Source organism: Salmo salar, chromosome ssa19 (assembly GCF_905237065.1).
Source record: "Salmo salar chromosome ssa19, Ssal_v3.1, whole genome shotgun sequence".
NCBI lineage: Eukaryota > Metazoa > Chordata > Actinopteri > Salmoniformes > Salmonidae > Salmo > Salmo salar.
Window position 1 is genome coordinate 48136159 of NC_059460.1, and position 18077 is coordinate 48154235.

General features: G+C 47.3%; 1 protein-coding gene across 20 annotated transcripts in view; it reads right to left on the reverse strand.

The window, feature by feature from the left end:
* Positions 1–15054: 15054 nt before the first annotated feature.
* The window catches only part of LOC106578942 (neurexin-1a), a 135190-nt gene continuing 132167 nt past the window's right edge, over positions 15055–18077 (reverse strand). For 13 of the 20 annotated variants that reach the window (XM_045702396.1, XM_045702405.1, XM_014158246.2 and 10 more), the window contains one exon: positions 15055–15795. In XM_045702396.1, the coding sequence (XP_045558352.1) occupies positions 15491–15795 (305 nt within the window). In that variant the 3' untranslated portion in view covers positions 15055–15490. The remainder of the gene's footprint in view (positions 15796–18077) is intronic. The other 7 variants (XM_045702410.1, XM_014158245.2, XM_045702409.1 and 4 more) reach the window with 1 other exon arrangement.

Below are 18077 nucleotides of genomic sequence, written 5' to 3' on the forward strand. Positions count from 1 at the left end.
AATCAAGTATGATAAAGCAGGAGGGAAGGGATCCCTGCTTTGCATAGCCGCAGGGCGTTTTTGGTTAGGATAACCACACAGAGGCAGTGGGCCAGAACCAACCATATGGATATAACCCAGGATAGGCAGTGGGCCAGAACCAACCGTATGGATACAACCCAGGATAGGCTACAGGATAGTAGAGTGTCAAAGCAATGGTCAGTAACATAATTGATATAATTGAGGACAAAACCGGCTACCTCTAGCCTGGTGCTGTAGTACTTCTATGTGTGTGTGCTACTTCCATGCTCAAGATCATGTTTTATGGCATTCGCTTGCGCATATGTAGCGTGTTAATGGGTAAGTGGCTACTGTACTGCATACTAAACCTAGTCGCCTGGTTGTGAATCTGATCACTAGGGGACGGTCTAGAAATACGGTGCAATGTTGCCCTCTAGTCGTCCTTTGATGTGTACATAATACACTGACCAAAAATATAAACGAAACAATTAACGGTTTTTCTGAGTTACAGTTCATAGAAGGAAATCAGTTAATTGAAATACATTCATTAAGCCCTAATCTATGGAATTCACTTACATGAGAATACAGATATGCATCTGTTGGAAGCGTGTCCTCAAACAATTTGATTTGCTGGTTTTAAGCATTAAACTTTCAAATAGCTCTTTGTTGACTGTTGCTGGGTGTTATCGTCCACCATCAGCACCAGCCTGTACCCTACCTGCCCTAAGCTCTCCCCTGGCCCCTTACACTAAGTCTGAATTCCTTACACTAAGTCTGAATTTGTCCTGCTTGGTGACCTAAACTGGGACATGCTAAAAACACCTGACCAAGTCCTAAAGCAATAGGACTCCCTAAATCTTTCTCAGATTATTACCAGTCCCACAAGGTATGACGCCAAACACCCAGAAAAGGCTACTCTCCTTGATGTTATCCTCACAAATAATCCTGATAGGTATCAGTCTGGTGTTTTCTGTAATGACCTTAATGATCACTGTTTTACAGCCTGTGTTTGTAATGTCTGCTCAGTGAAACGACATGTCCTGATTTGTCATAGACACTTGGTAAAAAACTTTAATGAGCAAGCCTTCCTTCATGAACTGGCCTCTGTAAAACGGTATAGAATCAGCTTGATCCACTCTGTTGAAGACGCTTGAACCTTATTTTTTAATATTTTCAGTGGTATTGTTAGCAAACATACCCCCATAAAGAAAATGAGAATTAAAACCAGGTTCAGCCCCTGGTTCGACCATGATCTTGCGGAGTTACTCCACCTCAAGAATTGCATTTGGCGAAAGGCTCGGCACATGCATACTCAGGCTGACTGGTTCTCGTTCAGGCAAATGAGAAATAAGTGCACTCAGGCTGTCCGGAAGGCCAAAGTTAGTTACTTTTAGGAGCAGTTCTCTCTGTGGGTTTAACTCCAAGAAGTTCTGGAAAACGGTTAAAGACCTGGAGAACAAACCCTCCTCATCACAGCTGCCTATGTCCCTTAATGTTGATGATGTGGTTGTTACTGACAAGAAGCACATGGCTGAGCTCTTAATCACCGCTTCATTAAGTCAGAATTCCTATTTGACTCAGCCATGCCTCCTTGCCAGTCCAACATCCTCATCTCCCACCCCTTCTAATGTGACTATCCCCGATGCTTCTCCCTCTTTTTCCCCTGCCCACTACAAAGTTTCTCCCTGCAGGCAGTCACTGATCCCAAGGTGCAAAAGGAGCTCCTTAAACTTGACCCCAAAAAAAACATCTGGGTCAGATGAAAACTTGCCAGTAATCAACTGACTGGCTTTCTTGATGTCTATAGTATTCTCTCGGGTATGCAATCTGGTTTCCGCTCAGGTTATGAATGTGTCACTGCAACCTTAAAGGTCCTCAATCAATGTCACCATTACCCTTCATTCTAAGCAATGTTGTGCTGCTATTTTTATTGACTTGGCCAAAGCTTTTGATACGGTAGACCATTCCATTCTTGTGGGCCGGCTAAGGAGTATTGGTGTCTCTGAGGGGTCTTTGGCCTGGTTTGCTAACTACCTCTCTCAAAGAGTGCAATGTATAAAGTCAGAAAATCTGCTGTCAGCCACTGCCTGTCACCAAGGAAGTACCCCAAGGCTTAATCCTAGGCCCCACCTTCTTCTAAATTTACATCAACAACATAGCTCAGGCAGTAGGAAGCTCTCTCATCCATCTATATGCAAATGATAGTCTTATACTCAGCTGTCCCTTCCCCAGATGTTGTGTTAAATGCTCTACAACAAAGCTTTCTTAGTGTCCAACAAGCTTTCTCTACCTTGCAACATGGGGCTGTACATTATCATGCTGAAACATGAGGTGAAGGTGGTGGATGAATGGCACGACAATGGCCCTAAGGATCTTGTCACGATATCTCTGTGCATTCAAATTGCCGTAGATAAAATGCAATTGTGTTTGTTGTCTGTTGCTTATCCCTGCCCATACCATAACCCCACCACCACCATGGGGCACTCTGTTCACGACGTTGACATCAGCAAACCGCTCGCCTACACCACTCCATACACGCTGTCTGCCATCTGACCGGTACAGTTGAAACTGGGACTAATCCGTGAAGAGCACATTTCTCCAGCGTGGCAGTTGAGCATTTGCCCACTGAAGTAGTTTACGACGCCAAACTGCAGTCAGGTCAAGACCCTGGTGAGGACGACGAGCACGCAGATGAGCTTCCCTGAGATGGTTTCTGATGCTTTGTGCAGAAATTCTTCAGTTGTGCAAACCCACAGTTTCATCAGCTGTCCCGGTGGCTGGTCTCAAACGATCCCGCAGGTGAAGAAGCCGGATGTGGAGGGCCTGGGCTGGCGTGGTTACATGTGGTCTGCGGTTGTGAGGCCGGTTGGACGTACTGCCAAATTCTCTAAAATGATGTTGGAGGCAGGTTATGGTAGAGAAATTAACATTCAATTATCTGGCAACAGCTCTGGTAGACATTCCAGCAGTCAGCATGCCAATTGCACGCTCCCTCAATTTGAGACATCTGTGGCGTTGTGTTGTGTGACAAAACTGCACATTTTAAAGTGGCCTTTTATTGTCCCCAGCACAAGGTGCACCTGTGTAATATTCATGCTGTTTAATCAGCTTCTCGATATGCCACACCAGTCAGGTGGATGTACTATCTTGCCAAGGGAGAAATGTTCACTAACAGGGATGTAAATAAATTTGTGTACAACATTTGAGAGAAATAAGCTGTGTGCATATGGAACATTTCTGAGATCTTTTATTTCAGCTCGTGAAACAAACACTTTACATGTTGTGTTTATATTTTTGTTCAGTATAATTTGGTGGGTGCTTATATTTGTCCTATTAATACATATGTGTTTTTTTGCATTTCCCAACTCTTCCTGAGTGGGGTCACAGGCAGTATCAACGCTGACCCTGGAGCAATTTAAGGTTTAGTTCCTTGCTCAAGGGCACACCGGCAGAATTGTCACCTTGTTGGCTTGGGGATTCAAACTAGCGACCTTTTGGTACTAGACTAACGCTCTAATCGCTAGGCAACCCCGCTGCCCTGGTAGGTGGTAAGTGGTAGTAGCTAGGCCTAGGGACTAGAGGTTGATTTGGGACTGGGCATCAGCGTGTTTTTCCACATTCAGGTGGACTCATGGACCTGCCTTGCACCTGCAACCTTGAAATAACATCTTTGGAGTGTGTGTGTTTGATAGACTGTGTGTGTATGAGGCATATCTACCAGCCATTTCCGTCCTCATGATAAACCGGCTGCGTGCAGCTGTGTAACCTCCTCTCTCTCGCTCACTCACACACACACACACACACACACACACACACACACAGAGGGGTTGGGAGATTGGTCTTTGTCCTTGAACAATTTGGATGTGCTGAAGGACAGAATGTTTCTGATAACACAAGAAATGAATGAAGTACGTGTGTGGGTGAGGGTTAGTTTTGGCTTCTCTGTGCTGCCAGTACACACTATACCTCAACTCAAGTCTCAGTAACATTCTCACTCTTGATAAAATGCACATCAGAGAGATTGATCAACAACAGCAGAACTCATATAAAAACATTTTTATACAACCGATAAACATATCTCATGAACGAACCAGATCTGGGTGGAATAAACATTTCAAAATCATTTTAAATACTTCTGCTGTTGGTTTGGTTAGCCCTGTTCAATGAAATGGAACACTTTCAACTTTCTAGGCTAAATTAGGTGCATCTCCAAAACTCGAAGCACCTCAAATACTTTGGAGTTGCAATTGACCCGGGTCTGCAAACAACAACAAACAAACACAAACATCTTTATATATCTCTTAAAAACATTAAACATATCTTGAACTTTATATTGAGAAGACAGGGGAAATGTGACCCGCCAAACCTTCGCTGCAACTTCCCAACGGGCTCGGGAGGCGAAGGTTGAGCCATGCGTCCTCCAAAACATGACCCACCAAACTGCGCTTCTTAACAACCGCCCGCTTAACTTGGAAGCCAGCCGCACCAATGTTTTGGAGGAAACACCGTTCAACTGACGACCGAGGTCGACCTGCAGGCACCCAGCCCACCACAAGGAGTCACTAGAGAGCGATGAGCCAAGTAAAGCCCTCCCGGCCAAACCCTCCTCTAACCCGGATGATTGTGCGCCGCTCCTGATCGCGGCCGGGTTGTGATACAGCTCAGGATCGAACCCGGGTTTGTAGTGATGCCTCTAGCACTGTGATGCAGTATCTTAGACCGCTGCACCTCTCAGGAGGCTCCATCAGATGTAAAAGTTTAAACTCAACAGTGTAGGTCTCTGTTTCGCTTCACGTCTCCAGCAGTGTCAAAAGTGCCCCTAAAAGTGCCCCACAACAGTAAATAAAACCAAAGTTCACACGATCGGCCCAAAACATAACAAGACTTTAATTGGCTAAACCAAATCAGGCCACTATTTCACATCTCAACCCAATAGGTCAAATGAATTAAGTAGACTGTACTACAAAGAATTCAAACCAACAGTGCCTCTTAAATAATTGACAGGTTTCTTTCTTTAAAGTTTAAACATGAAAGCAAACATTTGTTTGATGCAATGCAAAACAACATAGTAAAAGTTACTGTTTCTAATACATGTTTTTAACAGGATTTTACATTTTTTATATGTTAAGTGTTAAGCTAATATTGGTGATTTACCACCACCTGCAGTGCTGGAGTATTGAACCAAACCTTTTGTATCATTCATTTATTGTGTCTAGTAGATGGTGGGGAAATCGTTTGAAGACATTCGCAAACAAGCCAATTTGAAGAAGAAGACAATGCTCTGATCATGGCTGATCTGCTACTGGATCATGGACTTCCTGATGGGCCACCCCCAGGTGGTGTGGATAGGCAACAAAACCTCCGCTTCGCTGGCCCTCAACATGGGGGGCCCTCATGGGTGTGTGCTTAGTCCCCTTCTGTACTCCTTGTTCACCCACGATTGCATGGCCACGCACGACGCCAACACCATCAAATTTGCTGACGACACAGCGGTGGTAAGTCTGATCACAGATGGCAGTGACAGCCTACACTGAGGAGGTCAGAGACCTGGCAGTGGGGTGCCCGGACAACAACAACTCCCTCAACGTCAGCAAGACCAAGGAGCTGATCGTGGACTACAGGAAACAGGCGGGCAAGCAAGCCCCCATCCACATCGAGGGGGCTGTAGTGGAGCTTGTCGAGAGCTTCAAGTTCCTTTTGTGTCCATATCACTAAGGACTTAACATGGTCTACACACACCCACACAATTGTGAAGAGAGCATGACAGTTTCAGGAGGTTGAACAGATTTGTCATGACTCAAAAAGTTATACAGCTGCACCATTGAGAGCATCTTGACTGGCTGCATCACCGCTTGGTATGGCAACTGCACCGCCCTCAACCGCAAAGTGCTACAGAGGATTTGTTGAGAGAATGCCAAGAGTGTACAAAGCTGTCATCAAGTCAAAGAGTGGCTACTTAGATTCTTCAAACATATAAAATATATTTTGATTTGTTTAACACTTTTTTGGTTACTACATGATTCCATATGTGTTATTTCATAGTTTTGATGTCTTCACTATTCTACAATGTAGAAAATAGTAAAAATAAAGAAAAACCCTTGAACGAGTAGGTGTGTCCAAACTTTTGACTGGTACTGTATATATTTCTATATACACTGCTCAAAAAAATAAAGGGAACACTTAAACAACACAATGTAACTCCAAGTCAATCACACTTCTGTGAAATCAAACTGTCCACTTAGGAAGCAACACTGATTGACAATACATTTCACATGCTGTTGTGCAAATGGAATAGACAACAGGTGGAAATTATAGGCAATTAGCAAGACACCCCCAATAAAGGAGTGGTTCTGCATGTGGGGACCACAGACCACTTCTCAGTTCCTATGCTTCCTGGCTGATGTTTTGGTCACTTTTGAATGCTGGCGGTGCTTTCACTCTAGTGGTAGCATGAGACGGAGTCTACAACCCACACAAGTGGCTCAGGTAGTGCAGCTCATCCAGGATGGCACATCAATGCGAGCTGTGGCAAGAAGGTTTGCTGTGTCTGTCAGCGTAGTGTCCAGAGCATGGAGGCACTACCAGGAGACAGGCCAGTACATCAGGAGACGTGGAGGAGGCCGTAGGAGGGCAAAAACCCAGCAGCAGGACCGCTACCTCCGCCTTTGTGCAAGGAGGAGCAGGAGAAGCACTGTCAGAGCCCTGCAAAATGACCTCCAGCAGGCCACAAATGTGCATGTGTCTGCTCAAACGGTCAGAAACAGACTCCATGAGGGTGGTATGAGGGCCCGACGTCCACAGGTGGGGGTTGTGCTTACAGCCCAACACCGTGCAGGACGTTTGGCATTTGCCAGAGAACACCAAGATTGGCAAATTCGCCACTGGCGCCCTGTGCTCTTCACAGATGAAAGCAGGTTCACACTGAGCACGCGACAGACGTGACAGAGTCTGGAGACGCCGTGGAGAATGTTCTGCTGCCTGCAACATCCTCCAGCATGACCGGTTTGGCGGTGGGTCAGTCATGGTGTGGGGTGGCATTTCTTTGGGGGGGGCCGCATAGCCCTCCATGTGCTCGCCAGAGGTAGCCTGACTGCCATTAGGTACCGAGATGAGATCCTCAGACCCCTTGTGAGACCATATGCTGGTGCGGTTGGCCCTGGGTTCCTCCTAATGCAAGACAATGCTAGACCTCATGTGGCTGGAGTGTGTCAGCAGTTCCTGCAAGAGGAAGGCATTGATGCTATGGACTGGCCCGCCCGTTCCCCAGACCTGAATCCAATTGAGCACATCTGGGACATCATGTCTCACTCCATCCACCAACGCCACGTTGCACCACAGACTGTCCAGGAGTTGGCGGATGCTTTAGTCCAGGTCTGGGAGGAGATCCCTCAGGATACCATCCGCCACCTCATCAGGAGCATGCCCAGGTGTTGTAGGGAGGTCATACAGGCACGTGGAGGCCACACACACTACTGAGCCTCATTTTGACTTGTTTTAAGGACATTACATCAAAGTTGGATCAGCCTGTAGTGTGGTTTTCCACTTTAATTTTGAGTGTGACTCCAAATCCAGACCTCCATGGGTTGATAAATTGGTTATCCATTGATTATTTTTGTGTGATTTTGTTGTCAGCACATTCAACTATGTAAAGAAAAAAGTATTTAATAAGATTATTTCATTCATTCAGATCTAGGATGTGTTATTTTATTGTTCCCTTTATTTTTTTGAGCAGTATATATATAGTGTTCGTCCCATGTTTCATGCGCTAAAATAAAAGATCCCAGACAATTTCTATACGCACAAACCTTTTTTTCTCCCCTCACATTTTGTGCACAAACTTGTTTACATCCCTTTTAGCGAGCATCTCTATTTTGCCAAGATAATCCATCCATCTGACAGGTGTGGCATTTCGAGAAGCTGGGGGACCAGTACGGAGAAAAAAATGTATGAAATGTATGCATTCACTACTGTAAGTCGCTCTGGATAAGAGCATCTGCTAAATGACTAAAATGTAAATGTAAAAAAATCATTACACAGGTGCACCATGTGCTGGGGACAATACAAGGCCACTCTAAAATGTGCAGTTTTGTCACACAACACAATGCCACAGATCTCTCAAGTTTTGAGGGCGCGTGCAACTGCCATGCTGACTGCAGGAATTTCCCTTCAGAACTGTTGTCATAGAATTTAATGTTAATTTCTCTACCATAAGCTGCCTCCAACATCGTTTTAAAGAATTTGGCAGTGTGTCCAACCAGCTTCACAACCGGAGACCACATTTAACCACTCCAGCCCAGGACCTCCACTGTTGTCATTCACAATGGATGTAAAAAAAACGGACTTGGTTGACTTTTGTAATGAAAAGAAAATGTAACAGACATTTGGGAAACTGAACGAACTGAATACAAGCATGCAGGGGAAATACAAAAACATATCAAATCCATTTGACTGTGATCCTGGCTTATTTGACATGCAAGTTAGTGAAATCGAACAGCTGATCATGCTGTCATGTGACCGAATGCTTCAGACAACGCATTCACAGATCACTATGGAGGAGTTTTGGTTCCTGACTCAAAGGGAATACTGTGCCGTCTCGCTCCGAGCATTAAAACTCGCAGTACGCTGATTCAGCTCTCTCGTCTGCATTAAAAACAAATATCGATCGAAGTTGGATGTGACAGGAGAAATGAGGTGCACACTGTCGATCACGACCCCTGACTTTGAGAAGCTCCGACGTGACATGCTTCAAGCACACCCGTCTCATTACTGGTGGTGAGATAAATAGATTACGTCAGACTAATTTGCAATTGACTGTCATATAATTTTCAGATATCAAAATGGGGTCTTGGGCCAAAAAAGTTTGGGAACCAGTCCCCTAAACCCTACCCTCTGACCCCTAAAACCCTACCTTCTGTCCCCTTCCCCTACCCTCTGCCCCCTAAACCCTACCCTCTGTCCCCTAACCCCTACCATCTGCCCCCTAAACCCTACCCTCTGTCCCCTAACCCCTACCCTCTGCCCCCTAAACCCTACCCTCTGCCCCCTAAACCCCTACCCTCTGACCCCTAAACACCTACCTTCTGTCCCCTTCCCCTAAACCCTACCCTCTGTCCCCTACCCTCTGACCCCTAAAACCCTACCTTCTGACCCCTTCCCCTAAACCCTACCCTCTGCCCCTAAACCCTACCCTCTGTTCTCTAACCCCTACCCTCTGTCCCCTAACCCCTACCCTCTGACCCCTTCCGCTACCCTCAGTCCCCTTCCGCTAAACCCTACCCTCTGCCCCCTAAACCCTACCCTCTGTCCCCTAACCCCTACCCTCTGACCCCTTCCGCTACCCTCAGTCCCCTTCCCCTAAACCCTACCCTCTGCCCCCTAAACCCTACACTCTGTTCTCTAAACCCTACACTCTGTCCCCTAACCTCTGTCCCCTTCCCCTAAACCCTACCCTCTGACCCCTTCCCCTAACCCCTACCCTCTGACCCCTTCCCTTATCCTCAGTCCCCTTCCCCTAACTCCAGAGGATCTTGCAAAGCTCTACAAGGATTGAATAAATCAAAATCAATATGGAAATAGATGAACTATTACTGCAAAACAGTAACCTTGTTCTCTGATAGGCTGGGTGAAATCAAGGATACTTATCCCATCACTCACTCCATTGTATAAGCTGCCAGGGCTTAGGGTGTAGGAGGTAGGGGGTAGGGTGTAAGGTGTTGAGGCTAGTCGGTAGGGGACCAGTGAGTGTGTTCAGTCTGTGTTTGTATGTGTGTGTTTAGTTTAGTCTGATGTGTCAAAACCATGGACCACGAGCCACATTAAAGCTGGCAAGAGGCCCTGAAGTTTGAGTATACACTGCATTCCCCTTGACTTTCTCCACATTTTGTTACATTACAGCCTTATTCTAAGCGGTGTGGTCAGCATGTTATTCTAAAATAGATACATTTTTTATATTTTTTTACTAATCACGATACCCCATAATGACAAAGCAAAATTAGCTTTTTAGATTTTTTTTCTCTCCAAATTTCTTAAAAAGAAAAAACTGAAATATTACATTTACATAAGTTTACTGTATTTATGTGCGAAGGGAACAATGTGGAACGTTCCCTAACTCTACTCTCCTTCATGCACACACACACTGTCTTCTGTCTTCCTTCATCCTCTACTCCTCCATTCTCTTCTCCCTACATCCCTGTATATCTTCCTCCTCTCTTCCCCACTCTCCAAGCACCCGTATTGTTCCGGGGCTGGAGGGCTGTGTGTGTATGTTGTGGTCAAGGACACCAGATCATTGGTCCTTATATAATAACACATTTACAAAAATATTTACAAACCTTTAATAAGGTAATGGATGAGGGAGAGAGAGAGAGAGAGAGAGCAAGAGAGGAAGAAAGAGAGGGAGCGAGAGAGAAATAGGTAGAGAGAGAGAGAGAAGGAGAGGTAAATAGAGAAATGAAAGGGTCCACAGTGATGAAAGCAAAACGGCACTGTCAACCTTCACCATAAGGAGGAGAAAAAGAGGGAGAGAGATGAAGCGAGAGATGGAGATGGGAGAGAGAGAGGCAGGCGAGGTAGTGATTGAGTGAGAACGGGGAGGAGAGAAAGAGAGAGAATGGGGTAGAGGGAGAGATAAAGAAATAGTGTTTTGCAGGAAATGTATACAAATAACTGCACTTATTTGAATATTTTAGAATAGAAATCAGGGTACCTTAACTTGGGTAATATTTTATTGACTCGTTAGATCTTCAAAACTATTTTTCATAATAAATGGCCGCTTTATGTTCTTCAAAGAACTGTAACAATAAAAATAAAAGTAAAATACGGTAGAAAATGTATAAAATTAAAAGGCTAAACAAACACTTATATGAACAATACCACAGCTCAATGCTTCTTAACTTCAGATATAGAGCATAGAGACGGAGAACGAGAGAGGGGGTAGACTAGAGGGAGAGAGGAAGAGAAGGGTTAGACTAGAGGGAGAGAGGAAGAGAAGGGTTAGACTAGAGGGAGAGAGGAAGAGAAGGGTTAGACTAGAGGGAGAGAGGAAGAGAAGGGTTAGACTAGAGGGAGAGAGGAAGAGAAGGGTTAGACTAGAGGGAGAGAGGAAGAGAAGGGTTAGACTAGAGGGAGAGAGGAAGAGAAGGGTTAGACTAGAGGGAGAGAGGAAGAGAAGGATTAGACTAAAGGGAGAGAGGAAGAGAAGGGTTAGACTAGAGGGAGAGAGGAAGAGAAGGGTAGACTAGGGAGAGAGGAAGAGAGGGGCAGACTAGAGGAAGAGAAGGGTTAGACTAGAGGGAGAGAGGGAGAGGGGTAGACTAGGGAGAGAGGAAGAGGGGTAGACTAGAGGGAGAGGGGTAGACTGGAGGGAGAGAGGAAGAGGGGTAGACTAGAGGGAGAGAGGAAGAGAGGGGTAGACTAGAGGGAGAGAGGGGGTAGACTAGAGGGAGAGAGGAAGAGACGGGTAGACTAGAGGGCGAGAAGAAGAGAGGGGGTAGACTAGAGGGAGAGAGGAAGAGATAGGTAGACTAGAGGAAGAGAGGGGGTAGACTAGAGGGAGAGAGGGGGTAGACTAGAGGGAGAGAGGAAGAGAGGGGGTAGACTACAGGGAGAGAGGGGGTAGACTACAGGGAGAGAGGGGTAGACTACAGGGAGAGAGGGGTAGACTACAGGGAGAGAGGGGTAGACTACAGGGAGAGAGGGGTAGACTACAGGGAGAGAGGGGGTAGACTACAGGGAGAGAGGGGTAGACTACAGGGAGAGAGGGGTAGACTACAGGGAGAGAGGGTAAGACTACAGGGAGAGAGGGGTAGACTACAGGGAGAGAGGGGTAGACTACAGGGAGAGAGGGGTAGACTACAGGGAGAGAGGGGTAGACTACAGGGAGAGAGGGGTAGACTACAGGGAGAGAGGGGTAGACTACAGGGAGAGAGGGGTAGACTACAGGGAGAGAGGAACAGAGAGAAATAGAGATATATGGAAAGATAAAGAGTTGGAGCGAGGGAAATAATTAGTTACATTTTTCCGTCTCATTTTTCAGTTTAATCTCTTCCGCTCTCCCTCTAGTACTTTTTCTTTAATGCTTTATGTCCCGCCCCCAGTCTGATTCCCATGCAACCATGTGATTGGTTGGCAATATTGCTTGGATGACCTGGGGGAGTTCACTGACAGCAGATAGAAATACAATGAGCAGATAAGAAACAATGGAGAGTTCTGCCTGTTCTGGACAGTGAATTTCTATCTGCTTTGTCCTTAGTCTGTGTCTCAAATGGCAGCCTGTGCACTACTTTTGACCAGAGCCACGTAGGGTTAGGAACATAGGCCTCTGGTCTATAGTCATGCACTTTTAGAGGAAAAGGGTGCCATTTTAAGACAGTCTTACACGCTCTGAATGACATCATACTCACCCCCTCAACCTTCTCCACAGAGCCTGCCCTCTAAAACACACACACACACACACACACACACACACACACACACACACACACACACACACACACACACACACACACACACACACACACACACTCTCTCCTGCCTGGCTGGGATTGATCACCTGGACAACGGGCGGGACAATCAACCAATGAGGTGAAGCAACAGGATGCACGGAGAGGGAGGGCCAATGACAGTAAATCAACTCAAATTCTCTTAGCCAATGGCATCATGAACAGCTCTATCGCTATAGAAACACATGATAATACGTAATATTCAGTTTTGGATTATTTTACAGACATTGTTGATATAAAACACTCATCAGAGCAGGTACAGTCATACATGTAATGTCTATAGCACAGACTGTAAAACAGGACTGGGCCTGTGAACATATCCTGCCTTTCCACCAGGGTTACTCACTAAACCACGCCCCGACACAAACACACCACCCGGTCTCTCAGTAGCCCGGCCACACCTCTGTTGGTCAGTATCTGCTGTGTGTTGGGAGGTGAGGGAAGGTTGATTGGGTACAAATTAAGTTGCGTGTCCTGTATCTGTCCCGTCTTCTTATTGATGATTGATATATGATCTTGCAATAATAGTATATCCTGTTTATCAGCTGCTTCTATCCAAAGCAACGTACATTTTAACTTATGGGTGACCCCAGCGGGAATTAAACCTGCAATCCTGATGTTGCAAGCACCATGCTCTACCAATGGACCTACAGAGGACCACCATGTGTTGATCCAGTTGTTATGTGTTGTCTGTCTGTCACTATTAAGCCCAGTAATAATGGCCTGTTGGGTGTAAATTACGTTTATTACATTGAAGTGAATAAACCAGGTGGTAGATCATTATAAACCCAGTTGGTAGTTTAGGTGGTAGATCATTATAAACCCAGTTGGTAGTTTAGGTGGTAGATCATTATAAACCCAGTTGGTAGTTTAGGCGGTAGATCATTATAAACCCAGTTGGTAGTTTAGGTGGTAGATCATTATAAACCCAGTTGGTAGTTTAGGTGGTAGATCATTATAAACCCAGTTGGTAGTTTAGGTGGTAGATCATTATAAACCCAGTTGGTAGTTTAGGTGGTAGATCATTATAAACCCAGTTGGTAGTTTAGGTGGTAGATCATTATAAACCCAGTTGGTAGTTTATGCGGTAGATCATTATAAACCCAGTTGGTAGTTTAGGTGGTAGATCATTATAAACCCAGTTGGTAGTTTAGGTGGTAGATCATTATAAACCCAGTTGGTAGTTTAGGTGGTAGATCATTATAAACCCAGTTGGTAGTTTAGGTGGTAGATCATTATAAACCCAGTTGGTAGTTTAGGTGGTAGATCATTATAAACCCAGTTGGTAGTTTAGGTGGTAGATCATTATAAACCCAGTTGGTAGTTTAGGTGGTAGATTATTATAAACCCAGTTGGTAGTTTAGGCGGTAGATCATTATAAACCCAGTTGGTAGTTTAGGTGGTAGGTCATGGATGTGCTGGGTTTAGGAGTAACCCCTGTAGTCTCTGCTCTGTTAGCGACACATGGAGTAAGATAATTCAACGTGCAACAATTTCCCCATAGAGTTTAAACTGCAAACATTTTCATTATCATTCTTCCTCTTTTCTTCATCAGCGTCTTCATCATCATCATCATCATCATCTCAGATATTGTTGCCATCACAGAGTCAGTGATGAAGTTCTGGTGTGTGTGTGTGTATATATATATATATATATATATATGTGGTATGTGTAGATAGGTAGGTAGGTAGTTAGTTCTGGTGTGTGTATATATATATGTGGTATGTGTAGATAGGTAGGTAGGTAGGTAGGTAGTTAGTTCTGGTGTGTGTATATATATATGTGGTATGTGTAGATAGGTAGGTAGTTAGTTCTGGTGTCTCTGGCCTCCTCTCCAGAGTCAAAGTCTTTTGTTTCCATAGTGTTGATAGGTTGATATCACATTGTGACATTGTATTGCGTTGTACAATAAACGTCCCAGCAACACTTCAAACACACAGCTCCTTCTCCCATCTACCTATAGCGAGTCGGCGTATCAAGCCACCATGGCAACCCTGGTGGGTGTGGCTCTTCCTGTCTTGTTGCCGGGGTAACATCCATCCTGCTGACTTGTGGGTTAGGGCTAGGTTCAGGGTTCAGGTAATCTGGTGTTACACCACTGGACAAAACACCAGCCTTACACTCAACTATAACTGAGTTTATCAGGGTGTTAATCTGGCTATTCTGATTTTGACTCCGTATGACAGAAGACAAGCATTCTCTGGGATCTTTCCCAGCGTGACCCGCCCCCTCCTCTCTCTGACCCTGCTCCCCCCTCTCTGACCCTGCTCCCCCCTCCTCTCTCTGACCCTGCTCCCCCCTCCTCTCTCTGACCCTGCTCCCCCCTCCTCTCTCTGACCCTGCTCCCCCCCTCCTCTCTCTGACCCTGCTCCCCACTCCTCTCTCTGACCCTGCCCCCCCCTCCTCTCTCTGACCCTGCTGCCCCCCTCCTCTCTCTGACCCTGCTGCCCCCCTCCTCTCTCTGACCCTGCTCCCCCCTCCTCTCTCTGACCCTACCCCCCCTCCTCTCTCTGACCCTGCTCCCCCCTCCTCTCTCTGACCCTGCCCCCCCCTCTCTGAGTCCACAGGACAGTTTATAGCAGTGAGAGACGGGAGACTGGTCCTTTACTATCTGCTTGCTATTCTGGTTGAACACAGAGAGGCTGTGATGAGTGGCTATTACTGTACAGCATGGGCCTCTGTCCTCATGACAGTCTCTTCGTCTCACTCTGTGTGTGTGTGTTTGTCTAAGTGTGTGTATCAGAGCATGTCCTCCTGTATGTGTGTATACGTGTATATGTATATATGTCAGCGGAGGCTGCTGAGGGGAGGACGGCTCATAAATGTGGCTGGAATGGAGTCAATGGAGTGGTATCAACCACATGGAAACCACGTCTTTGATGTGTTAGATGTCATTCCATTTACTCCATTCTAGCCATTATTATGAGCCGTCCTCCCCTCACCAGCCTCCACTGCTGTCTATGAGTGTCATTAGTTAGTTCCTCCTCTCCTCACACGTAGTATTCCTTGTCTTTGTTGTTCTTGTTCTTGGAGATCTTGGTGATGCCCAGCGGCTTGTCCTTGGTGCTGCCGTTAGGCTGGGTGGCAGAGTTACTGATGTAGTTGCGGCTCTCGTCCACGTGGTAGGAGCCCTCGTCGCGGTTGCGGTACTTGTACATGGCGTAGAGCAGGATGAGGATGCAGAGGGCAGCAGCTGCCACGATGCCCACCACCATGCCCGTGGTGCTGCTGGACTCCCTCACCACCTCCGACGTCCCCGGGAACGGCTTGACCTCCGGGAGAGGGGGGTGGGCTGCTGGAGGGAGGAGGGGAGGGGAGGGGAGGGAGGGAGGGAGGGGGGGGAGGGAGAGGGGGAGATAGAGAGAGTATTTTATCCCAGCATCTTTCTGTTTAATCTGGCATTGTTTTTGTTTAGATTTTGGCTTCCTTGATACTGTAAAGCGTCTTTCGGTTCATGAAAAACGCTTTAAAAATGATATGTATGTGGCAGGTAGCCTAGCGGTTAGTGTAGGGGCAGGCAGGTAGCCTAGTGGTTAGAGTGTAGGGGCGGCAGGTAGCCTAGTGGTTAGAGTGTAGGGACGGCAGGTAGCCTAGTGGTTAGAGTGTAGGGACGGCAGGTAGCCTAGTGGTTAGAGTGTAGGGACGGCAGGTAGCCTAGTGGTTAGAGTGTAGGGACGGCAGGTAGCCTAGTGGTTAGAGTGTAGGGACGGCAGGTAGCCTAGTGGTTAGAGTGTAGGGGCGGCAGGTAGACTAGTGGTTAGAGTGTAGGGGCAGGCAGGTAGCCTATTGGTTAGAGTGTAGGGGCAGGCAGGTAGCCTAGTGGTTAGAGTGTAGGGACGGCAGGTAGCCTAGTGGTTAGAGTGTAGGGACGGCAGGTAGACTAGTGGTTAGAGTGTAGGGGCAGGCAGGTAGCCTAGTGGTTAGTGTAGGGGCAGGCAGGTAGCCTAGTGGTTAGAGTGTAGGGACGGCAGGTAGCCTAGTGGTTAGTGTAGGGGCAGGCAGGTAGCCTAGTGGTTAGTGTAGGGGCAGGCAGGTAGCCTAGTGGTTAGAGTGTAGGGACGGCAGGTAGCCTAGTGGTTAGTGTAGGGGCAGGCAGGTAGCCTAGTGGTTAGAGTGTAGGGACGGCAGGTAGCCTAGTGGTTAGAGTGTAGGGACGGCAGGTAGCCTAGTGGTTAGAGTGTAGGGGCAGGCAGGTAGACTAGTGGTTAGTGTAGGGGCAGGCAGGTAGCCTACTGGTTAGAGTGTAGGGACGGCAGGACGGCAGGTAGCCAGTGGTTAGAGCGTAGGGACGGCAGGTAGCCTAGTGGTTAGAGCGTAGGGACGGCAGGTAGCCTAGTAGTTAGAGCGTAGGGACGGCAGGTAGCCTAGTGGTTAGAGTGTAGGGACGGCAGGTAGCCTAGTGGTTAGAGTGTAGGGACGGCAGGTAGACTAGTGGTTAGAGTGTAGGGACGGCAGGTAGCCTAGTGGTTAGAGTGTAGGGACGGCAGGTAGCCTAGTGGTTAGTGTAGGGGCAGGCAGGTAGCCTAGTGGTTAGAGTGTAGGGACGGCAGGTAGCCTAGTGGTTAGAGTGTAGGGACGGCAGGTAGCCTAGTGGTTAGAGTGTAGGGGCAGGCAGGTAGACTAGTGGTTAGTGTAGGGGCAGGCAGGTAGCCTACTGGTTAGAGTGTAGGGACGGCAGGACGGCAGGTAGCCAGTGGTTAGAGCGTAGGGACGGCAGGTAGCCTAGTGGTTAGAGCGTAGGGACGGCAGGTAGCCTAGTAGTTAGAGCGTAGGGACGGCAGGTAGCCTAGTGGTTAGAGTGTAGGGACGGCAGGTAGCCTAGTGGTTAGAGTGTAGGGACGGCAGGTAGACTAGTGGTTAGAGTGTAGGGACGGCAGGTAGACTAGTGGTTAGAGTGTAGGGACGGCAGGTAGCCTAGTGGTTAGTGTAGGGGCAGGCAAGTAGTCTAGTGGTTAGAGTGTAGGGACGGCAGGTAGACTAGTGGTTAGAGTGTAGGGACGGCAGGTAGCCTAGTGGTTAGTGTAGGGGCAGGCAGGTAGTCTAGTGGTTAGAGTGTAGGGACCGGCAGGTAGACTAGTGGTTAGAGTGTAGGGGCAGGCAGGTAGTCTAGTGGTTAGAGTGTAGGGGCAGGCAGGTAGCCTAGTGGTTAGAGTGTAGGGACGGCAGGTAGCCTAGTGGTTAGTGTAGGGGCAGGCAGGTAGCCTAGTGGTTAGAGTGTAGGGACGGCAGGTAGCCAGTGGTTAGAGCGTAGGGACGGCAGGTAGACTAGTGGTTAGTGTAGGGGCAGGCAGGTAGCCTACTGGTTAGAGTGTAGGGACGGCAGGACGGCAGGTAGCCAGTGGTTAGAGCGTAGGGACGGCAGGTAGCCTAGTGGTTAGAGCGTAGGGACGGCAGGTAGCCTAGTAGTTAGAGCGTAGGGACGGCAGGTAGCCTAGTGGTTAGAGCGTAGGGACGGCAGGTAGCCTAGTGGTTAGAGTGTAGGGACGGCAGGTAGACTAGTGGTTAGAGTGTAGGGACGGCAGGTAGCCTAGTGGTTAGAGTGTAGGGACGGCAGGTAGCCTAGTGGTTAGTGTAGGG